At 33.0% G+C, this 25,987-nt stretch overlaps 1 protein-coding gene across 1 annotated transcript; it reads right to left on the minus strand.

The window, feature by feature from the left end:
* Positions 1-1,712: 1,712 nt before the first annotated feature.
* Positions 1,713-25,586, minus strand: LOC131039504 (cold-responsive protein kinase 1-like). The gene is made up of 7 exons (XM_057972286.2): positions 25,451-25,586; positions 4,914-5,102; positions 4,535-4,662; positions 3,816-4,023; positions 3,431-3,659; positions 2,169-2,319; positions 1,713-2,000 (listed from the first exon to the last, which is right to left on the minus strand). The coding sequence occupies exons 1-7, from the start codon at positions 25,584-25,586 to the stop codon at positions 1,713-1,715; spliced, it is 1,329 nt and encodes a 442-aa protein (XP_057828269.2).
* Positions 25,587-25,987: the final 401 nt, after the last annotated feature.

Here is a 25,987-nt window from a genome sequence, read left to right on the forward strand (position 1 = left end):
TCTCCCTTTTCTCTCTCTATATATCTTTCCTTATCTCCTTCTCTATTTGTTTATCTCTCTATCTTTCTCCCACTCTTCCCCCTCTCTAGATATCCTTATATCTTTACCTCTTTACCTCTATAGTTAACCATCTATATATCACTCTCTGTATATTTCTTTTGTATCCTTATCTCTCTCTATCTTTATTTCTCCCTCTACCTCTCTCTACTCTTTGTTGATTTCTCTCCCTCTATTTGATCTCTATCTTATTCTCTCTCTCTCTCTAGACCTCTATATCTAAATCTCTTTTCCTCTCTATCTCTATCTCTTCATAGTTCTTCTTACATATTTCCCCTTATCTCTATCTTATTATCTCTCCATCTCTCTCTACCCATATGTCTCACCCCCTCTCCATCTCTATCTTTATATTTCTATTTCTCCCTCTCTCGTTCTGTCCCTCCCTCTCCTCTATATATTTATCTCTTCCATCTCTATATATCCCTATCTCCTCTTCCTCTCTCTTTATCCCTTCTCTTCATATCCCACTCCTCCATCTCCATCAAGAATCTTGCCTCTCTCTCTCTCTAACAAACATAACATGAGTCTATTGGTAATGAAACATTATTATCTTTCAAATTTAGAGGTTGTGTTTCAATCATATTTGGATCCATGTAATTGAATGTATAGTTGATTTGAAGTTATCACTTCTCTATTGGGATCTTTGTTGCACAAATAAAATAATTTGCTAAATGGCCTAACAATTGACCTCACATACTACACAAATGTATGCAAAAACTATATCAAAATACTTTCTAATTGACCATCCACACCAGTTTGCATACCCATTGCACACCAAGGTGCAATTGCTAGTTTATATTACATCAATAAATCTTAATGATTATTGAGAATCACAAAAATAATATTTTAAATCAACACATTTAAATTTGTAAGTAGTACATTGTAGTCATTTTTATCATTTACATCCATAAAACATAAGTCATTTCAATTCTTAAAATTGATAATAAAAAATATATGTTGATTGTCATGATAAATCTATCTTGCAAGTTTGCATTGCTTATAAGTAGACTTAAATAATTAAGATTTTTTTAACCTTTACAAGAATATCATGAATATAATCAAGATATTTAAAAATAATAGAGAGCAAATAATAATTTTTTGTAAAACTTCAAAATCAAAAATAAGGAAAAAATATTTTTAAATACCAACTTAATTCTAACACTAATATTTCAAATCATATATATCAAAATTTAAACTTTCAAATTATACCCTATCTACACACATTTATATGTATGTATGTACACACATATATATCACTTAACCTTGTATTTTGTATACCAATGTATAAGATTTATCAAATATAAAAATAAAAAGATAATTTTTTTTAAATTAAAAAAATTATAAAAAAAAATCTTTCAGACTACCACCTTAACCTTTTATTTTGTATATTAATATAGCATTATCCTAAACAAAAAATTAAATTTTATTCATTTGAAAAAAAATATTTATATCATATAGTTGTTTGATTAAAAAATTAAAAAATAAACAAACCATTGTTGCATGCAATATCTCTTCATGAATCATCTAAAGCTGAAAACTTTCAGCTTATATCACTTACTCCCTCACAAGCTACTCTGTCCCTTTGATTTCAATGTATAATGTAATGGAGGAAACATCCCAAACATTCATGAACTGGGGAAGAAGATTGAATAGATTCAATGTGAAGTGGAAGGATTGCTTATGGGGGAGTGAAGCTCCAATGATATGGATTCCCATGTTGGAAGCTCATCATAACGGCTAGTCATTTTCATGGTTGCCATGTCTATCTGGCATAAAAACATGGCTGTAACTTGAGACATAGCTGGCCTAAGGTGAGGGGGTGCCTGTATACACCTGAATGCCACTTCAAGTACTCTCAGAACCTCATTCTTAACATACCCACCTTCCCTCATTCTCTCATCAACAAGATCTAAGATCTTATCTTCTTCATAAAGCTTCCAAGCCTGAAAGAAAGATAAAAAATGATCAATATAGGTTACAATTGCAGTGTTCTCAGGAAATATTTTCTTCTCCAGAATGTGATAAAAAAATTGATAAAAAAGAATATATATAATCAAATTTAAAAACAGTTAAATGATAAAAAAATGATAAAATTTAAAAGAAATATTCACCAGTTCTGGAAGATACTGAGTTCCTGAGGGTAAAGTGAGATCTGTGTTCTTCCTGCAACTCACAATCTCTAATACCAATACCCCAAAGCTGTATATATCAGCTTTCTCTGAGAGTTCACCACGAATGGCATATTCTGGAGCTGTGTATCCGCTGGATAATATGAAGCAAAAGAAAATTGTGGTTAAATATTCTGTAAGCTTTACTGTGATCATGTAAATCTTCAGCCTTCTAAAATATACTCTAAGTTTCAAGCAAGGTTCTTGGTTTGGGCCTTGACTTTAGGAGATTGAAAAGCACCATATGATTATTCTCTTACAATATGTGGGGATACAAAATAGATATATTCAAAGTAGTTTCGTATATTAGATAAAAAAAAATGAGTGCTTGCTTTAATGTTTGAGAAAAAATACAAATTTCTAAAATAAATTTTTATAGGAAAGAGTACCAGTCATGCACCTTAAGTTAGTAAACATTACATATCAAAGACATTTCTTTTGCGTGGTAAAAATGAATACTGTGGATTCTGTTATGTGCCCTAGAGTCAAAAAGTGGTCATTTCAAAGTATCATCTAAAACATATTCTCTATTGTCCCATTACCCGTTTGCTTTGACAATCAAAAACTTTGTACAATTGATCCTGTACTTATGCACACATGCCCCAATAATTGTGCACTATAGGTACCAATAAAATTGCATAATTGATGTAACTTTTGTTTTCCAAAAAATTGATGGCTATTGATCTACTAGATGATTTGTTGGAGGGCGTGTAATTAGCTAAATCTAATTAACACGTGACTATCACGCTGTAAGAAAGATCTGTTTTAGAACCAGAATAACTTTGACCGTAACTGATGCTCTTCCCCTACTATTAAACATAAAAAGTATAAACCACTAAGACCCAACAAAATATATACAATCTTTAAAACTACACAAAATAATAAGAAAAGACAGTCGCATCATCTACCTTCACTATTAAACATCCCTACATATAGATAGACTTACTGAAAGCAATTTAATAATTACATACAATCATGCATTCAAAGATGCTTCTTACTTGAGTTTTAAGTAATCTGAATTTCATATATAATAGCTTGAGACATCTTTTACACATGGAATCATTAGAAAAAATCTAAGTTCAAGTCTCATATATAATGTGAATTTCATATGCAGGATGAATCTAATTGCTTCAGATATCTTATACACATTACATGTATTTTATGCAATTAAGGATAGCAGGTTGGAAATTGGATTTGGGTCTTACAGTGTTCCTGCAAATTGTGTGCTGCGCATTCCATCATCTGCGAAGAACCTGGCGAGGCCAAAATCTGCAATTCTAGGCTGAAATTTCTCATCCAGCAATATATTGCTTGCCTTAATATCTCTATGAACGATTCTGATATGAGAATCTTCATGTAAGTATTGAAGGCCCCGTGCAACTCCAAGGATGATCTCATAACGTGTTGGCCATGGCAAGAATTCGTTGGTATTACCTAAAAAATTTACAGAAGTTTCAAAATGTAAGCATCCATTTTTGAATCTCTTCAATGAGTGATATGATTGAAATAGGGAATATATCTTATTATGTCTCCTTATGGCTCTGAGAAAATAAATTTGCAACTTTATTTTTTAAATATAAATTTACATACCATATATAAATCTGTCCAGGCTTCTCTCAGACATATATTCATAAACCAACAATCTTTCATGTTCCTCTGCACAACAACCAATCAGTCGAACAAGGTTCTTGTGTTGAATTCCTGTGATCAACTTAACTTCCCTATAAAATTCTGTATCCCCTTGTTTAGCCCTCTCTAGTCTCTTGATGGCCACAATTGATCCATCTTGAAGGGTTCCCTGAACAAGAAACAAATGAGTTAATGCTTTATTATTTCCTTATATAGTATGATTACTTGATCAAATGACTATAATTTAGATGACTTTATTCTTGTATATAAATGAGTTCATGTATTATTATTTTTTTATAGAGTAAAATTATTTGATCAAAAGATTATAATTGATATGATTTTATTCATATTTACAAACAAATATAATTAGAAAGTTATTTTGAAATAAAAGTTCTTAAATGATTAAACAATTAAACATGTTCTAAGGTTAATGTTATCAGATTTCTACAATCTATGTTAATATCATTTAGTTGCTTCTGGATTTGATTGTATCACATTTTTAACATCAACGTTTCATCTATCATCAAAATGTTCTCTTAACATCCTGATGATAGATCAAAGAATGTAATCCTAACGTTGATGTTAAAAAAATTACACAATCAAATTAAGAAGCAACTAAATGATATTCTAAGATTAATAATCTTTCTTCGAATTTAAAAAAAAACAAAACTTTGTATCACCTTATAGACTGTGCCAAATCCTCCACAACCAAGCTTGTTCTTTTCATGAAAATTCTTTGTTGATGATTTAAGTGTTCCATAATCAAAACAAGTTACCGCAGATCCACTACGACCAAGACTGCTCACCACTGCATTCCATAATACATCTAGATATGCTTAGATTATAAAAATCTAAATTACCATATGAAATTAAATTCTAATTAATAAGAACAAACATATATTCCTGTATAATCAATGTAATAATGATATCATTTTACCATCTTTAGTATATGTAATCAAACGTACTTTATTCTCCTCTTCAAAACAAATGTGCAACCATGAAAATGAATATATATTACATATAACGGTCTAATTTAAAATATCTGAAAACATTTCACACCTTGATCGAGTTGAGTTCTCTCTTTTGATTTAGTTGGTTCAGCTGCTTTCTTCTTTCGAATTAGTAGACACATTTGTTTACGAAAAATAAGCAGTAAACTCAGTAGTATGATAACAAATGCTAATATCACTACAGCAGCTATCCACGCTGAGAAGTTTTGCACTGACTTCTTTGGCATAGGTGTAGAAGCTGCAAAATTATCATATTTTGATAATCAATACTAATTATTAATTAAAAATCATATTAAATATATGTTTGTATTATTTTTAAATTAGAAGATTGTATATCATTCATAAGATTATTTTGTTATTCAATATAAGAGTATAAGTCTTAAATTGAAACCTCTTCTACTGAAAACTACAAAATGGAAGATATTCAGATTATTAAACATAATTTTTCATTATAATATATTTAAAAAAATTTAAAATTTAAGTTCAGAAAACATAAACAGAAATGTAAGAATATAAAAAAAATAAGAATTATAACACAGCCATAACAAACAGCTTAACCAAGTAGAATATAACCATAATGAATCACCAAATACTGGAATATAAAACTATGATATTTAATCAAAAGCTACAACACAACTAAATAGGTGAATATCTCCTTTCAAAGCTTATTAAATTTGCTTACATAGAACTTAGAATATTTAATTACACTTCAATATAATGTTTAAAATCATCTTAAGCTTTGATAATTTAAATATTACAGAAAATCATTAGGTATTTAAAGTTTCATATAAATATTTATTTATTTGAAAAAAGGGGTAAAAATTTATTAACCACGCGATAAAATTACAAACTCAAAATGGCCAGCAGCAACCCAACAAAACACAACCAATTAGACAACCCTATCATCCACAACTAATTAATCAAACACATGACATAAATCCAAAGGCAATGACCTCTATCTACAACATTCCAACCCTCCAATGGTTCAGATAAATATTTACAAAACCTATTGAAGCTTAATATTTACAAATAAATGTTAGATAGCAACATGCAATCTATATTTTTTTATCCATATAATGATTAAAATCATTTTAAATTTTTTATAATTTTTATTTAAATATTAAGAAAATATTAGGCATTTAAAGTTTATATAAATGTTTATTGATTATTCACATATAATAATTTTTAAAAAAATATTTAGTAGATTTTTCTAATATTTTCATAAAATAAGAATGTTAGTGTATTAAAGTGTGTAAATTTATATAAAATTATTAAATTAAATATATGTATATAATTAAATACTTAATATTTTAATTAAAATAATATTAAATTATATAATTATTATTTAAAATTGAAATAATTTTTAACACTTATCAAAATTTAATATTTTTTAATATTATTACATATATTTAAAAAAAAAAATTTAAATAAAAATATAAGAAATAATTTCTTTTAAATAATCAAAATAGAAAAGAACATAAAAATATTTATATTAAAAAGTTATGTTACTGTTTTGTTCTCATTAAAAATGGATTAATAACTATTAGAAATGAAAAAGGAAAATTTTAAAATTAAAGTTAAAAAGAATAATTTTAAATGAATCTTCATTCAACAATTTTCAAGTACTGATTTAATATATTATTATTTAATATAAGAAAGAGAATTATTAGATGAAAATTATAAAGTTGAAAAATATTTAATAAATTATTTTGTGTGAGAGTGTTTTCAATTGTAATTATTTAAAAAAAAATTATATCAACATTTAAAAATTAAGATCATACATTAAGAATAAGAGAAAATGGATAAAAAGTATGATCTAAAATATTGATGCAAAACATCACTACACAATTTTTTTTTTCTATTTTTTGTTTGTAGATGAAATAATAAAATAACAGATAAAACTATTTCTTAGAATAAATCATCCCAAAAGCAATGTTTGACATTTTTCTTCAAAAAGAATCTTGCATCTAATATCAAGTTAGAAAGAAAACAAAATATGTTTTTCATTTGAAATAGTAATAAAAAATAATTGATTTTAAATTAATTATCTTATTAAATATTTAAAATCAACATCTTACTATCAAAAAAATTTATATTTTTAAAAAGAATCATAAATCTGAATCCTCCAAAAACAAAATATCTATATAAAATAATATTAAATATCTCCTATGAAAAACCTTACCTTTTATATGTTATATTGCCTTGTTTGACCTACTGTTTCAAGCATCCAATGCCGTTCACATGATATGAACAACTTAGTTAAGACAAGTTTTATTTATTTTTATTTTGAATATCATAATTTAGAGTTCCTATCCAACGTTTCTTTCAATGTTGATAACGACATAAAAATTTAATTATTTTAGGAGATTGAAGGATAGTGTTTAGTTTTAAATGTACATTTATTCATTATTAAATAAAATGAAAGTTAAGTGCATCAGATTTCCATATTTTCCATATTTTATAATTGTAAAGAATGTTAAATTTTTGGATTAGATTGAGAGTTAGATTTTATAAAAAATAAAGGAAGGTTTTATTAAAAACAATTAATTTTACAATTTTTTCAGCTGAAACATAATAGTTGCTCAATCAATTTGACTTTTTTTCATTTTCTTGAAACTGTTGAGAAGATTGTAATGATTCTTAAACATAGGAAGAACTAATCTCATAACTTAAACTACTTTGAAGTGTAAGAATAATTAAGTGAGCAAGGAAAGTAGATATTTTCAGTCTAACTGTCACTCATGCATATTTTCAGGTAAAAGGAGGTTTTAGTCTTCAAAGGTAATAAGACAACTATTTGATGGACGTTTAAAATCTTACCCAGTCCAAAGGCAATGCAATCTGGTATTCTATTCCACTCCCTATAAATATGATAAAATACAACAGATTCTAAAGACCTACTTAATCATAGATTTTGTTGTATAATCACAGCTAAATGGCAATTAACATCATTCAAGCGTTGCTCATTCAACATATTCACCATCACTTGTGAATTAGATTCACAAATAATCCTTTTCCAACCAAAATCACAACTTTGCTCCATAGCATATAAGATGGTGAGAGCCTCCATGAAGTTATTTATATGAATCCCTTTATAAATGGAAAAGAAAAAATGAACATCAACAAAACGATATCTACCAATACCACTTATACCTACACGACCAAGATTCTTCTTAGAAGAGCTATCAAGAACTCTTTGAGGGAGAGAAAGCCTTAGGTCCACTCAATCAATCTTCCAACTTATCAAGAAGAGGAATATGAGATTTTTTGGATAATTGATCTAAAGCGAAAGAAAGATTTTTTGAAATTTGTCTGTCTTTCAATCACACAGCAGAGTTTAAAGTGTGAGGTTGAATAACTTAGGGTCTGACATGGGTTAGGCTGGATCTTTCAGTACTCTTTTAGACTTTGACAACTTGATTGCAATTGTGTTTGAACTTACTTTACAGCTTCGCTGCAATTGTATTATTTGTGTAGAGACTGAACTATTCTATCCGATATAGATAGATTTATCATCTCTTCAAAACCAACTTATTTTAATCAAAACAAACAACTGTAAATCTTGCTGATAATTGATTAAAACCTCAATTTTCTTTCTACAAAACCAAAGCAAAGAATTGAACAAAGAAAAACATATGAATCAAGTAATTGAAAGATAATTTCCTCAAAAGCAGACAAGATCAGAAGGCTTACGTGAGAGAGGTGCATAATCAACGTTAACATCTTGTAACTTAAAATCCATGGCGAAAAGTTGCAGTATCTGCAATCCAGACCATTGTCACCTGTCTACAAAAGAAAATTATTTTATCCGTAGCAATATCTGTTTGAGATGGTTTGCACTTCAATCAAAACAGACTTGTATAGATGAAGAAATCCAATAGTGGTAGTATTAGCACAGGGGGGCGCTAATGGAATTCTATGATAATGATGTCCTTATAGTGGGAGGCATGGAGTGAAATCCAAGGTAACTTCGTTTTCTCCATAGAAAAGACAGGTTTTGTTGGGCATAGTTTCAAGGACGAGCAATACAAGGAACTAGAATTAAAAAAATGCATTATGACAACCAGAGCTTGTTTGCCTTTATCTATTCTTTAATATACCTGAAAGAACGTGAGATATTTTTGTATATATGCATTCTATTATATATTATTGCAGAGACTTTGTTTCCTCGTTCCAGCTTGCCTGCATTGTCGTTGATTCATAGAATATGTTTTCATACTTTATGGAGGTCGGGTTTCACTATCGTTTGTGTTGGAATCACATGACAATAAGGTATTAGTTGTCTTAATTTTTAAAGATAAATTGAATGAAGAATGATTGGTTCATGGGACAAATCAAATCTATTTTGTGGAAGAATGTTTATAGATTATGTAAATCTAGTAATTAGATATCTAATCAAAGTAGAAGATTTTTTTTTAGTAAATGTGTTATTTTTATTGGTGGATAGATATGAATAGAGTATAAGGAGACTTTCGAAATAAGACAAGGTATGGGTTTTTATAGATTTGAATAGTTGTTTTAGTAAAATCATGATAAGATTGATGTGGTAAAATCATATTGATTGAGAAAAGAAAAATAAATATTTGACCTAGAGTCACACCATAAGGAACGAATGAGATATCTTTGTGTATTTGATTAAATAACTCAAATGCATTGTGATTCATATAAATCTATATCAATTGAATCAAGTGAAATGCAACATTTTGTCATCTATTTCTAACAACATAATACAATACATTGGCCTATAACTTTAAGTCACTCGCTTTACCCCTAACACTTGATACATTATTGATCAACATTAGTCATCATATGTCATCACACTTAATTTCTTTGTGTTAGACTTAAGAATTTTGAACAAATATTAAGTTAAAAATGAGTTTACATCATATTTACTTAGGTGAAACTACTAAAGTGATAGGAAATAACTTTATTTCTTAGTGTTTAGCTCTAGACCATTGATTTTCTCTCAATTAATGTGAACTTTGCATTTAGAAAAGAATTAATCATAGAAGCTTTGATTAATGAAATTTATTAATCAACCATGACATCATTCTTACATAACCTTAAGGATGTGTGTCACTAAATTAATGTTGTGGCTAATTGAAGCACCTCAACAAAATTCATCGATGAACAATTATATATATATTTGTCTAACCAAGAACCATCAAATATCCCCAAATAAGTCATTATTACTGACCATTGAATTATAATTGAACCATTGAGACCAATAAACTCGAAATAGAATATTAATTGTCATTTGAGAGGAAGACATGTGTTCACATTAGGCTTAAATAGTAAAAGGCAACTCCCCACAACTTCAGTTACTCCATTATACCTTAAGCCATGGATTTAATATTTACCAAAATTAACCATCAAATATACTTGGCACTTAATGAATTTCAAGTAATACAGTTTGTAACTTGACTAGATAAGCACAAGAAGGGCCTTGACCGATAATAGATCAACCATCTGAAAGGCAAAAAGAGTGAATCTCACAAGCAATGAGATTGAAAGGAAAAAAAAATTGCCGAAGCAAGGAACCAACAGGTTACAAGGGACCCAAAACTGAGTTCTCTTTCACCAAACTTGAAAGAGTAAGGGGAGAAGGACCCTTCCTCCTTCTACAACAGGTCATAAAGTTAATCTACTATAGTTCATTAATTATTTACCAAGGCCATGCTTTTTTTTCATTTCCCATGTAAGAATGAACAACAACCATTAATTTCACCATTGATTTTTTCGTAACCATTTGATTTCCCAATATCCATAAACTTCACTCAAAATATAAAAAGTAAACTACTAGAAGCTTTTGATTAACTATGGCCAAATAATCCATGCAACTTATTTACTTGCCTTCATTTTGTAGGTACTAATCTGATACACACATTTTACTTAATGATTTCAATAAGAAGCATAGGAAAATAAAATTATTATCTACCTTTTTAATTTTAATTTGATATTGTTCTTTGTATTTAAATATTATTATTAGATGAATAAATCAATTAAGTGGAAGTGCATATCTAGGACAATGTGGCTAGTGTGTTGTAGATTTAGAGCACTTTTGGGACTATACAATAGGGTAATATGAAGCCTTAAGAAATTTCATGGTTTGAAGAGGATAAATTGAGATTATGAATTATGGATTGATACTAAATTTTAAACCTTAAAAGAGGTTGTTGTAATAAATTTAATGAAAATGAGAATTTGTTTCAATTATTGATGATAGAAATATCTCTTGAATATGCAATTAGGACAATTATATTAAAGAATACTTTGATACTTGGAGTTGAATGAGACCTATCAATAAATAATTAGTGAAGAAGAGTACATTAGAATTTCAGACAAGTGATGATATTTAATAATTCTACTTGATAGATGCAAAATATTTAATGAGTTTTTCTAATTGAAACTTGTTAATAGAAAACTTATTATGATTGTAAATGAGGGTTTTTTATATTTTTACCTAGTGAATAAACTTTAATAACGGTTGAAAACCATTTTGAGTATTATAATGTCTTCATTTGGAAAACCAAGTTGAAAGGACATGCTCCTATTTGGTATAAGGGAGGTCAGTTAGATCAAAATAGGAGAGAAAATTAAAGAATTAAAAAGTGGGATAGGATGGTGACAAAATTGAAGGGTCAATTTATACTTCTTAATTATGAGCTTGAACTATTGAAGAGATTGCAAAAGATAAGAAGAAAGGAAAAGTCGATAAGGAGTACATTGAATAATTTCATAACATAATTATTAAAATTGTACATAGTGAAGATAGCAAGGATAATTTTTTATTGAACATCAATGGATTATGAACGGACACTTAAGAAGAATTGACCCTGGTGAAGATGACACCAGTTGAAGACGCATACCAGTTTGCATTAGAATTTGAAGAAAAGTTGAACAAATTATTTGAACATAAGTAGAGAGATAGAGGATGAAGGTTCCCAAGAGGTAGATCAAAAATTCGTGAAGGAAGGTCACATATAGGATATTATAAAGAAGAAAGTTCATACGACAATGAAGAAAGAGGCAATTATTTATATCATTGAGGAAGGAATTATAGAAGTTTCTATCACAATAATAGAGGAGGCAATGATACACACAAAAATGAAGTATATCAAAGAGGGGGAAATGGATTTGATAAAATACCATTCAAAGGAACATGTTTCAAATGTGGAGGTGAAGGACACAAGGTAAGTGTTTGAATGTTACCAAGAGAGAGTTATAGTACAAGGACAACATATGTGGAAGAAGAACCTATTAGATTACCACATTTAGTATGAAAAATTGATAAGGGTGAATCATTGGTAATGAGGATAGATTTGCTACAGATAGAAGTACCTAAGGAATCAATACAAAGTTAAAGTTTGTCCAAAATAAAATACAAATTATTAGGAGGTAAAAGTTGTAAAGGTATCATTGATAGTAATAGTAAAAAAAAATTAAATTTTTTGAGGCATTAGTAAATAAGATGAAGTTGAAAAGGATACAACATCCAAACCCATATACAATCTCATGGACTGCTCCGCTAACGACTCTCCCACCCATATGCATTTGAATTCTTGGACTGCTCCTATGAATATTTTTGTGTTGGGTGGTTTGGGACCCCCCTACCCCATGCTTTGATGGGTGCTACTATGGGTGTTGTCGCTTCTAGTGTTGTTGCAGTGGATGATTGGGGTGCCCTTGGGGTTTCCCTACCTGTGGGTGATGGTTCTCCTATCTCTGTTGTTGCTGATGGTGATCTTGTTGTGGGAGTTAAGTTCCCTCTCAAACCTTCTTCTTTTATTAGCAGACACAACTTTGTTCATGTCGCAAGATCTATTTCTCATCCCCCCAAGGGGATTCGTCCTCTTTCTTGTGCCAATTCCTCCCATTTGGTGGTGTATGGGCAAGATGTGATAATATTGTTTTCTACTAACGTTGTGTGCTAGTGTGTAGATTTGCTGGGTTTTGGCCTTCTCTCCCAAACCTCCATCATTGGGTGAGTGATTCCTAGTATAAGTTGTTGATTTCTCGTAGCATTGAACTTTTTCCTTGTGCCAAAGGATTTTTATTGCTTCCTCTCATCATTGTGATTTTCTCTTGGGCAAGTGATGGGCTTGGGGAGATCACTATCTCTCATATCCATCCCTGGACAACTTATTTTAACCCTCTTACTGAATCACTTAATGTGCATTCAATTTGGGTTCACCTCCCTAATCTTCCTCTCCATTTATAGGAATAGTCTTGTTATGAGGCTATTTATAACTCTATTGGCCATTTATTGAAGGTTGATGATGCCACGTCTTCCATGGGTCACTCTACCTTCACTTGCATCTTAATCGATATTGACATCTCTTCACCTCTTTCGAGGGATGTGGTTCTTATGGTTGGGGATAGGCCTTGGACCCAACCACTAGATTTTGAGAGCCTCCCCTTTCACTACTGGAGATGCTTCTCAATAGGTTATTTAGCTTCAGATTATTCTCTCCCTTGCCATAAAGGTGTTGCTACTTGGTAGAAGGATGCTAAGCTATGGATTGCTTGACTGCCAATGCTTCTAACTTTGATTATGTTGGCTCTTCTCAGGAGGATGATGTTTCCTCCTAGGATGAAGTTGTACCTCTTATTGTTGCTAAATCTTCTAGGCACCCTCTCGCTACTACTATTATGGCCTCCTCTGTCCTTGAGGCTCCCACTTTTACTACTCTTCTTTTGCATATTAGATCTTCTACTGTCAAATTTGCTCTTGGTTTTGTTCTATAATAGTCGCCTGTTGATGTGTGCCCCTAGCTTGTTGCTATTAATGACAAAACCCTTGCAAGTTCCTCCCTGCTTGATTTTTCTTTTGTTGGCCCCAATGATAGTATTTCCTAGACAATGGTGTGTCATAGGAGGAAGAGGAAGTCTTTCCCCCTTCTCCAAACCCCTCGTTCTCTTAGCTTGGGTATTCCCCCCTATTCTTGAGTTGGGCTTTGGTTTGTTGTTGGTTTGACAGGTTTTTTTGTTTTGTTGTGTGACTTTGTTTTATTTGGGGCTTGCACACCTGTTCTTTCTTTTGTCGCATATGGTTTGTTGTATTAAGGGTCAACACCCTCATTTTGTTTCTTTCTTAATCAATAAATTCCATAACCATATGATCTCATGGATTCAAGATCCACATAAGATATTTTTAAATAAATAATACTTGGCACAATTTCACATAAGATTCTACAATGAAGTGTTGTGTGATATCATGCCAATCGATGTGTGTCATATATTGTTTCAAAGGCCATAGAAAATTATAGGAAGGCAATTCATGCTACAAGAACAAATATCTATATTGTGACTTCAAATGGAACCAACCATATCTAGATACATATAGAAGAACAGTGCAAGAGTGAAGTATGTTGTAATGATAGAATATGTTTTATGGATGGAAAAAATGATTTGTGTGGATTGAGGTGTGAAAACATCTACTTCAAGCATTAATCCCAAGGAAGTGTGACACCCAAAGTACAAAAAATAAATACCACAATGGAAGAAGAACCATCACAAAGAGAGGTATCCTAAACGATAATAGAATACCAAGATATTGTATTAGAGAAGGTGCAAAAAGGATTACCACCAACCTAGAACATCAATAAACATATAGACCTAGTACTAGGAGCCAATTTTTCAAACAACACATCACATATAGGATGGCACTAACAAAAACTATGAATCTAAATAAACAAGTGTAGGATTTGTTGAGGAAAGGATTGAACTAGGAAAACTTAAGTCCCACAAGTAGTACAAGCAATCTTAGAACGAAAGAAATATTGAGAATGAGGTTTTGTGCACCAAGATGGTCACCAAAATAGTGTCCACTCACATTAAAAAAACTCAAAAATGAAATTAATGTGTTTGGGTTATTAAAAAACTCAAATGTCTTGAATGGATTACAACTAAAAAAAACTGAGCCTTAACATGTACCCCTGAATGTGTTAAACTTAAGAAAAAAGATGATTAGAACTTTTAAAGTAAAAATTTATGACCACATTTCTCTAATTATAATTTATTTTTGAAAAGGGTCGACTGGGTCATTTTCACCCACGACCCTCATAAAACTATAGTGATAAAACCCTCCAAAATAGAAACAAAAACCTGATCATGTTTTATCTATTTCAACCAAAATCACCATGCCATGACATCGAAGAGGTAGGTCATCATTTATTTGTCCATTTTAATTATATTTTATTAAAATTTGACTACTTTATTATTGTTTTTGATTAATTTAATATTTTTTTAAAATTTGATATCAAATGCTTTAAACCATGTTCTTGAACAAAATTTTCCTCATGAAAACCCTAAGGAAAACCCCCAAGAAAACCCTAGGATGACCAATCCTTTGACTCCTCCAAGAAACCCCCCACAAAACAACCAAGATGATTTATTAGGTCGTTTACAACAAAACAAAGCCAACATTTCTTAGTTAGTTTCTAGATTGAAGACTTTGAAACACCATCATGCATCTATTGCCACAACCTTAAAATCAATGGTCACAAGAGTTGACAAAGTTACCAAACAAATAAATAATCAAAAAACGTATATAGGGATTTATGTCATGATTATTACACAAATGACTTATCATATAATGCAGTGAAAGATAAAGAATTAAGAAAAGAAAAATAATGATCCCTTTTCATTGGTCCTAGAACCAATGAGCATCTTTCTCTCAATTCAAAAAGGTTTCCAATACATTGGTGTAATCACAAAGGCATCAAATATAGTTTTGGGATAGGTAGTGGATGGTCTTCAACCAACCTCCTTGTAATAATTTTGATGTGCCTTTATATTTTTTGAGAAAACTATATTACAAGTTTATCTTTAATCAAATTCTCAAATTTTTTTTATATATGAGGGAAATCCAAGGTAGAGGTGGAGACTCTACTTAGGATATGATGAGTTGAGAAATTGGCATATTTTTATCCTTAGAACTCTTAAGCTTTTGTCATATTTTGATTTACATAATAGTAATGATGTATCAGAAGTTTACTATATGTATTTCAAATGTTAGCCTGAACCTATTAAAACATCTTTTGTCTTTGCCAGTATATTCCTGCAATCATGTTATTCATTCCTGTTGCCATGCAAATTGTTTAGGCAATATCATGTATGAAATTAGTAGATATTTTGATTAATTAAAATAGATGTGTATGTTCTTGTATGTTCTTTCTTTTTGAAGTGCAGGGAATAAATGATGTTGTAGTGTAAGCTCTCCTGTCATGCCAGTTGCAGGAAGAGATATTCACGGAGATGACTGAAAGATCAAATCAGCAGAGATGTTGAAGAGCATAAGGAATGACAAAGGAGAAGTAATCACATGATACTAATGATGTCTAACTCAAGTGGACATTAGTGTTGTAAATACCACCACAGTATGTTATGACTATGGTTTGGTTTAGATCCGCATTTTCTGTAGCTTAACTCTAGCTATCTCCTTTCTCGATTAGTTATCCACGTCTTCTCTTCGACATGATCTGTGTTGTTTAAAGTAGATGTTTTCTTTTAAAATAAGCTCTTCATCTCTTCTCAGAGGTTAGAGAGAGAGAAAAAAAAGAGAGAAAGCAGAGCAGAGGATTTTGGAAATAAAGTTACAAGTGTTTTTAAGTTTCTTTTATGTTGAATCATGTAATGACTTATGAAGAACAATGAATAAAAATATGTTATTCTGAGCACTTAGAGTTGTTTTTGGGAAGCCTGGAATCACTCATCCAAAGGGGTCCACTTGGTGAGTGTTCCGTGCCTTTGCTAAGATTAGTTTTCTTCTTTCGCTGCAGTAGACGTTCTTGCATTGATTGTTCCTACAACCATTGAAAATAGATCCACTAACTATTCCTACAATCAAACCAAAATAGAGTAGTTTCTGTTTATCAGCATTGAACTTAGCCAGTATTGCTTGAATGAATTTATCTTAATGCAGAAGCTTTCCTATAGCCTTTCAATAGTTTCAATTCCTTCTTATCTTTTCTGCATAATGTTAGTTGCTACAGTAATGCAGAGTAGCTGTTGTAGGAACTTAGTGTATATATAGTGCAGACCCATTTCAAGTATTACGTCCCTGGGTTGACAATAAAATGAATACTAGCTATGGAAATAGTGACTTTACCAAGTGAATGTCCAAACTTCGGGTTGAGACTTCAACTGGAGTTATTATTCTTATTGTTGGGTTGAATAGGATACACCAAGAGCTTGGTAGGTAGATAACCACCCTAATCGGAGACCACTAGTAGAAAAACATCATATGGCCCCTTAGGAAACCATATGACCCCTAATGACACCATATTGGGTCGCTTTGGGTCATATGATGTCCTAAGGGGTCATATTGTATCCTATGACCCCTTAGGACACCATATGACCCATAACAACACCATATGGTGTAATAAGGGGTCCTATGGTGTCCTATGACCCCTTAGGACACCATATGACCCCTTAAGACACCATATTTGGTCGTTGTGGGTCATATTGTGTCCTAATGGGTCATATTGTGTTATATGACCCCTTTAAGACATCACATGACCCCTTAGGACACTGTATGACCCATAATGACACCATATTGGGTCTCTTTGGGTCATATTGTGTCCTATGACCCCTTAGGACACCATATGACCTATAACAATACAATTTGGTGTCTTAAGGAGTCATATGGTGTCCCATGACACCATATGACCCCTATGGACACCATATGACCCCTAACGACACCATATGGTGTCATAAGGGGTCTTATCTTGTCCTTAGGGGTCATATGGTGTCCCATGAACCCTTATGACCCCTTAGGATAGCATACGACCCATTATGACACCATATTGGGTCTCTTTGGGTCCTATGGTGTCCTAAGGGGTCATATTATGTCCTACGACCCCTTAGGACACCATATGACCCCTAACAACACCATATGACCCCTTAAGACACCATATTTGGTCGTTATGGGTCATGTTTTTTCCTAATGGGTCATATTGTGTCATATGACCCCTTTAAGACATCATATGACCCCTTAGAACACCATATGACCCCTAATGACACCATATTGGGTCCCAGGGTCATTATGTGTCCTAAGGGGTCATATTGTGTCCTATGACCTCTTAGGAAACCATATGACCCATAACGACATAATTTGGTGTCTTAAGCGGGCATATGGTGTCCTAGGACACCATATGACTCCTATGGACACCATATGACCCCTAATGACACCATATGGTGTCATAAGGGGTCTTATGTTGTCCTTAGGGGTCATATGGTGTCCCATGAACCCTTATGACCCCTTAGGACACCATACAACCCGTTATGACACCATATTGGGTCGCTTTGGGTCCTATGGTGTCATAATGAGTCCTATGGTGTCCTACGACCCCTTAGGACACCATATGACCCATAACGACACAATTTGGTGTCTTAAGGGGTCATAAGGTGTCCTAGGACACCATATGACACCTATGGAAACCATATGACCCCTAACGACACCAAATGGTGTCATAAGGGGTCATATGTTATCCTTAGGGGTCATATGGTGTCCCATGAACCCTTATGACCCCTTAGGACACCATACGACCCATTATGACACCATATTGGGTCGCTTTGCGTCCTATGTTGTCCTAAGGGGTAATATTATGTTCTACGACCCCTTAGGACACCATATGACCCCTAACAACACCATATGGTGTCATAAGGGGTCCTATGGTGTCCATAGGGGTCATATGGTGTCCTACGACCCCTTAGGACACCATATGACCCCTTAAGACACCATATTTGGTCTTTATGGGTCATATTATGTCCGAGTGGGTCATATTGTTTCATATGACCCCTTTAAGACATCATATGATCCCTTAGGACACAATATGATCCCTAATGACACCATATTGGGTTGCTTTGGGTCATATTGTGTCCTACAACCCCTTAGAACACCATATGACCCATAACAACACAATTTGGTGTCTTAAGGGGTCATATGGTGTCTTAGGACACCATATGATGCCTATGGACACCATATGACCCCTAACGACACCATATGGTGTCATAAGGGGTCGTATGTTGTTCTTAGGGTCATATGGTGTCCCATGAAATCTTATGACCCCTTAGGACACCATACGACCCATTATGACACCATATTGGGTTGCTTTGGGTCCTATGGTGTCTTAATCTCTCTCTCCCCCTCTCCCCTAATCTCTCTCTCTCTCCCCTAATCTCTCTCTCCCTCTCCTTCTCTCTCTATCTCTTTCTCCCCTAATCTCTCTCTATCCCTCTCCCCTAATCTCTCTCTCTCTCTCTCTCTCTCTCTCTCCCCACTCCACCCTCTCCCTCTCCCTCTCCCTCTCCCTAATATCATATACTAATTTATTTATAAATTAATATATTAATAAACATTAGATTAATTATGGGCAAATTTAGCTAGAGAATTTACTTATTAAAATCGGATATTCGATTTTTGTAGTTAAATTTTCAAATTTCAAAGTTTGGCTTGGGAATTCTTTGGTATTTGGCTTGGAAGTGACAAGCTTGGAAAGTCAACTGAAAAAATGTGTTTTTCAGTATTCCTTGACTTTCCAGAATTTACACTGATGGTTGACGACTTTTTTTGTATCAAAAATTGATAAAAATGAAAAGGGTTTTTTAAGGACATTCCCAACTTTCCAACAATATAAGGCTTGTCTTATTTTGACTTTAATAAATTATTATTATTTATTTTCTAATTGAATTCTAACGATAGTCCTGATTGATAGACTGATTGAAAAACACTCATAACTTTCAAACGGTATAACATTTTTTGAAACCAAAACATGCATCACATCCTATGCTTCGTCTACTATAGGTAAAAATTAAAAAAAATTAAATTTCATAAGGTTTTGACCAAGTTAAGGTGGTCAGACTTAGGAGTTTCTGAATTTTTGAAAAGTTGTAGTAAAAAAATCATAAATAATTATTTACTTTATAAAAAATTTAAAAAAAAATGTGTCACATCCAGACATGAGTCTAATACTTATATTATAAATATTATAAAAAAATATTATTATTTTATTGTGATTAGGGTGGTCAGACATACGTCTACTTCTTATTTTTTTCTTGAAATTTTAGTACCACTGCATTGAAATTTGAAATTTTCATCAAATAAGATTTTTTTTTTCCAAAAAATAACTAGTAGCTTAGAAACTGAATTCAATTTTCAATATATTCTCTTCTTACATATTTTAAAAATAATGTTCACAACTTATTCAAATTTTCACGTCAAGTTGCATAACTCTGATTTTCTGAAATTTCATTTCCACTTAAGGCCCTGTTTTGGCACACCATGATCCTGCACATACCCATTTATCAATTCTGCACAAGTCATTGGGGGGATGATAGTAACATTACCGGATTCAATTTCTTCATCTATCACACTCTTTTTCTTCTCCTTGCTGGGGGTTGTAGGAGCGGATGGATTAGGCTTCCTCTTCTAAGTAGGTTTCCTTGCTGGAGGTGTGGATGTTGTTGTTACCTTTCTTACTAGCTTCCTCCTTGGCTCCAACTTCTTCTCTTCTACCAGAGGCTTGTCAGATTTCTTCCGCTATACCCTTCTGAATGCAAGAGGTTGATTATTCTCTGCATCAGAGTCAAAACTAATAGGAGATATGAAAGTTATTGGCCTCTTTACCTCTGGAGCACTAGCCACTACCGGTTGATCTACCAGTTTAGATCCAGAACCTAGTTTTGTATCTATCCTATGAATTACATTTTGAATGAAGGGAGACATTTCGACTATTTTCTTTTCCCTCCTTTTCTTATTGAAGCCAATTTTAACTTCAAGAGCCTTCTCCTCCGCAATACCAAAGTGTCCAGCCTTATCATCCAAAGGAGCATCAATCAACATTTTAGCATATAGTTCTAGAATGTTGTCATCAACTTCATAGCCCAATTCAGTGACCCATATTGTTCTAGGCTCCACTACTTCCATGAGAGTCTCATATGTTTTTACCATGAAGCAAATTTCAATGGAGTATTTCTCCACAATGTGTTTGGAGATTCTCTCCCTCAGCCTCATGTTCTCTTGAAATTTTTTAAAGAATCCCCAAAGCTTCTAATCCCTGTTGCTGCCAAGATCGGTGATTGCATCTTTAATTTGCATGCCTACCAGTATGTCATGAGCCCATTGTTTCTTTCCCAAACCTGGTAGCTCATTCATGAAATACAACATTAAGAAGACAATAAGATTTCCAAACCGGAATGTTCCTTTCTTGACACCTTTGATTTTTCCAAGATTTATCATTAATTCACTTCTTAACCATTCACACAAATCATACTTTCTATTATTCTTTATCATTTGATATGTAGCATGGATACGAGAACTGGCAACAAAGTTCAATCGACTTGATTGTGTTACCTTGTAGTCGATGATCATGCTGGCAAATTTCACATCTGTATCTTTAATGGTGCTAACCCTCATTGACCTTCCATCATGGGTTGTGTCAGTGATCTTTTCAACCTCAGTGTTGGAGATCTTCTTCCTTGGATCTTGCCTGACTTTGGGTAAGTCGGTGACTGTTTGAATTGCTTCTTTGGTGATCATGTGAGGTCGGTCTAGCCAGATGAATTCATTATGGACCCTGCTCAGAATATATCTAATCATTTCATCCTTGAATTATGGTATATATAGGATTCCGGTTAACCCTAGGTCTTCAATGATTTGATATTCTGGCTTGATTATTCCAGAGCTGCCTAGCATCGTAGATTCATACATTCCCTTGATTTCCTCAGTGCATTAATCCTCCAAAATGTAGTGAATATAAGCCCTGACATCTTCCACATAAACTACGCCATTGGGAACGCTCGAGAATGCAACAATTGAGTCTTCCTTCATTTCAATTTGAGGAACTTCCTTGAAAACGGGTCTAGGCCTATCCTTAACCTCAACAATAGTGGGATTCACAATGAAAGTAGGAGTAGATGATGTTCCAGATGCCATTTGAAAGAAATACATGGATAATGATCATCAGTTGAAAGATCTTGATTACTTCTCAGATAACTGCTCGAAATCCTTTAGAATGCCTTTGCTCATTCCTGATCGCCTATGATTCGCCTTTGCTTTGCTTTGGTTTGCTCGAGTGTTGGGTGAGTGAAAATGAGTCCATTTTCTCTTTTTATCGGTGAGTAAACCCTAATTTATCACTATCATAAATGCTTAGCAGTGTGCCCTACCGGATGTCGATTTAATAGTTTTATGCCAGATAAACCTCCATAAATGATCAATACCACTCTCCAAATCTCTTTCTGGATCTCTTCCAAGGAATATGCAAGATTTGCAATGAATTTTCCAACCCCTAAGGTGTATGCCTTAGTTACCAGTTGAATTTCCTTCTAGTGCAGGAATGCTCTGTTCTATCGATGGAGTTACTGGTGCAATTACTAGTGTAGTTGCATCTCCATCTTGTTATTCAGACTTTCTAACCCATCTCTTGGTGTGATCTTGTTGTAATTCATCTACCTTCTACTTTCCTTTCTCATTTTCTTTATCATTGCTAACTGGTTTAGTCTTGCTTCTGTAGTAATTAGCAATATGACCTATTTTGTTGCATGCATAACATGTAACATTGTTCTTTTGAAATGCTTTGACATATTCGGTGTCATTCCTTGATCTGCATTGATTGGCCAAATGTCCAAACTTTCCACATGTATGACACTTAACATTCATTATGCAATCTTCTTACTTATGACCATATTTGTTGCAATTTTTGCATCGTCCAGGAACTGAATTGTAGTTTTAATTTGCTCTATTTCTACATTGTTTAGCCATATGCCCAAATTTATTACAAACAAAGCATCTACCATTGAATTTGTAAGCATTATATTGCCTTACCAGTTTCTTCTGGTCTGATGAGTTCTGCATACCGGTTGTCTAATCTTCATTTACAGTACCGGAGCTTTCACCTTGTACAAATCCAAGTCCTCTAGAATCTTCACTCTGCCTTTGTCTTTTCAATAAATCATCCACCTGCACAACACTAATCTTGAATTTTTCTTTATACTCACTTGCAGTAGTTAGATCATTTCTCAGAGTTATTATTTGTCTCTCCAACTCTTGTTCATTATTTCAGGATTGTACCAAATCAGTTCTCAACCTATCATTCTCATGAGCTAATCTGCCACATTCTTCAAATTTGTTCTTCAGAGATACAACAAGATTTTCTTCCTTCTTCTTATGTCCTCAATATCTTTTGATATCCTCATAGTCAAGTCTTGCATTTCATTCTTCATTAGCATGTTTTGTTGACTCAGCTTCTGACATTGTTCCTTAAGTGCATTTTTCTCTTCATCATCCTGGTTTTGCAAAAGTTCCTTCCTCCTAGCTTGAGCTAATGATAACCTTTCTTGTAGGAATAAGAATGAATTCATTAGCAAAATTCAATTCATCTTGCAGTTTTAAGTTCTTCAACCTTTCAACATCGTAATCCTTAAGTGCCATCTCAAGTTGCTTCTCCACAACCATATTCAATTATTCTGGTTTCAAGATCTTCCTCAAGCTATTAAACTTCCTCTGAGGCACCAAGATCTGATACCAATTGTTGGAATACAAGGAATCCAAGAACACTAAGAGTGGGGGGGAGGGGGGGGTGAATCAGTGTTATGTCGGTAATATAAGATTTTACCTTTTTACAACATACACATATAAACCGGTAAATGAAGAAACATATAACATGAAGTAAATAAACCAACCACATGAATGAACACCATAACACACTGAATTTATATGTGGAAAACCTCAAAGAGGAAAAACCATGGTGGGATTTGTGACCCACGATATCAATTCACTGGCCATATGAAAGATATTACATAGCATGGGGGCTGCACATGTAGGAAGGCACACTGCCTAGAGCACACTGCTCAACACAAAAGAGTCTCACTAACTACAAGCTTCCACTGAGATAAAACAGTAATGGTGAACTCACAAAATGCATCTGCAATGCCAAAAAGAGTTTCGATTATAGCTTTGTTCCGTACCGGTTCATAAACCCTAAACTCTTTTACCGACATCTCCTTTCCTCTAGGAATGCTTTACAAACCATCTATTGATCATTGCATGATATAAATTTCACATACAAATGACCTACATACATATCCTTCGCATCACATAGTTCTACTTCCTTTTCATATATCAAAATGACCTAATAAACTGACTTATATATCGTTTACAAACAATATGCCTTATGTCAGCTTACAATACATTACAAAATATATTCAATGTCGGCCCTATACTTACAAATAAAACCTTTCGGATCCCAAACTAATGTCGGCTTCCCTGAAGTGATAGGTGTCGGTGTCGGTGTTGGTGTCGGTGTCAGTGATGACCCTGATTACTCCAATGCCGGTATCTACCGATGTATGCCTTCAATGCTCGTATCTGCCGGTATATGCCTTCTAGATAATCTCGTTGCCATTAATGACAACATATGAATCCAATGAGTGTCAATTGCCAACAAAACATTCACAAACTCATCTGCAGTATGCTCACTCGTGGCATGTCCAACTATGTGACTCATGACCTTGATCCAAAATAAAGGCTCCCTCCTCCCATGGTTTTAAATAGGCTTACCACAAACCTTGACATGAACATGAACCACCACTCATCTGTTCACCTCGTGTGGTTTTCTGGATCTTCCCACAAACCCTTTCAAGATCTATGAATTGACGTACTCTGGTGCTTTTATTCGCCACTATGTTTACACATCAGAAAGTTACATAGAATCACCATACATATCACAAATGGGAATGGAACATTGGTTATATTCCCCCCCACAATATGAAATTCCACTTATTACACAACTAGGAACACTGAAAAGCAAAACATATACTAGAAAATAAAGTGACACCAAAGTTGACAAGCGGCCCCGTCGTTGGTGATTGACGAGAGGACAAGGAGTGTCCTCCAGCCTCCATTTTTTAAGTTATCTAAAGCACATATTCTTCATCACTAGGACATGATAGCTATTCATCCTTTGCATGGTCATTTCTCTAGCTAAGGAAGCATGATGATTCAATTTATCATCTAATAGATCTTGTGCCCTCTTCTTGCAATTCAAAATTACATGTCCCATTTCGTTACAATAAAAACATTTAATTTTTCCTTTTGAAGGAATAGTATGAGATTTGTACTTTCTTTTTCTTGCTTTATTTCATACAAATAAGACCTCTTCAAATTCTGAGTCTTCATTATGATCAAGTAGAGTAGATATTACTCATTCAAGACTAATAGACTTTACCTTGCTTAATGTGAACACCATTCCAGACATATGTTTAGGAAAACTATTCAAAAGTATTTCTTTAGCATCATCATCTTTTACTTTCTCATTAATCCCAGCTAGTTGATTTAGAAGAGAGTGAAACTTACTTATATGATCTATCATTTTTGTACCTTTCTACATCGCCAGTCCATATAATCTTTGCTTCAATATTATCTTGGAACTTTTTGCTTAAGATCCAAAAATATTGTTTAACAACTCCCAAATCTCTTTTGCTAACTTCACAAAATTCACATGGTGTAAATATGCTTTTGATAAGCCAAGACCAATAGTTCCCAAAGCTTTTTGATTTTCACATTCCACTTAGCAAGTTCACCTGCATCAGTTGGTGTTACTGAGTTCGGTTTGATGACATCCCACAGATCTTTTTCAATCAAATGTAACTGCATTTGTATTTGCCAAGTATGAAAGTCTCTTCCCTCAAATTTCTCAATAGAAGTTAATTTGTCCATGATTACTCTTTTAATCTAAGGTGTCAGGATCAACCGATAATGCATCTTGACTATAACACTTTGACACAAGGATGGACTCTATTGTCAAATATCTCCTTATAACTAAGAAGAATCAAACAATAAATAATATAACTTGACTACAATCCCAAAATCATATGGCATTTCCAACCTTACAATTTTCCCAGACAAACACTACAGAAAATTTGAGCTGGGAAAATAAGAAACTACAATAAACAAAATAAAAAAAATGAAGCTTGGCCAAAAAAAATAACAACTCACAACACTGTACAAAAATGAACAAAGTCTCCAATTAAACCTGCCTATCACCAAAAATGTTGGTCTTCAAGGAAAATATACTGCTAGTAAGATATCAGCCAATGCAGATATAAGGAAGCAGCTTT

The sequence above is a fragment of the Cryptomeria japonica genome, chromosome 5 (assembly GCF_030272615.1).
Source record: "Cryptomeria japonica chromosome 5, Sugi_1.0, whole genome shotgun sequence".
Lineage (NCBI taxonomy): Eukaryota > Viridiplantae > Streptophyta > Pinopsida > Cupressales > Cupressaceae > Cryptomeria > Cryptomeria japonica.

Coding starts and splice junctions, on each gene's coding strand:
- LOC131039504 (XM_057972286.2), bottom strand. CDS start 25,586: ATGGACAAATTAACTTCTATTGAGAAATTTGAGGGAAGAGACTTTCAT. Junction 4,663..4,913: donor GAGAACTCAACTCGATCAAG/GTGTGAAATGTT, acceptor TATGGAATGCAG/TGGTGAGCAGTCTTGGTCGT. Junction 4,024..4,534: donor GATTTGGCACAGTCTATAAG/GTGATACAAAGT, acceptor TTTCTTGTTCAG/GGAACCCTTCAAGATGGATC.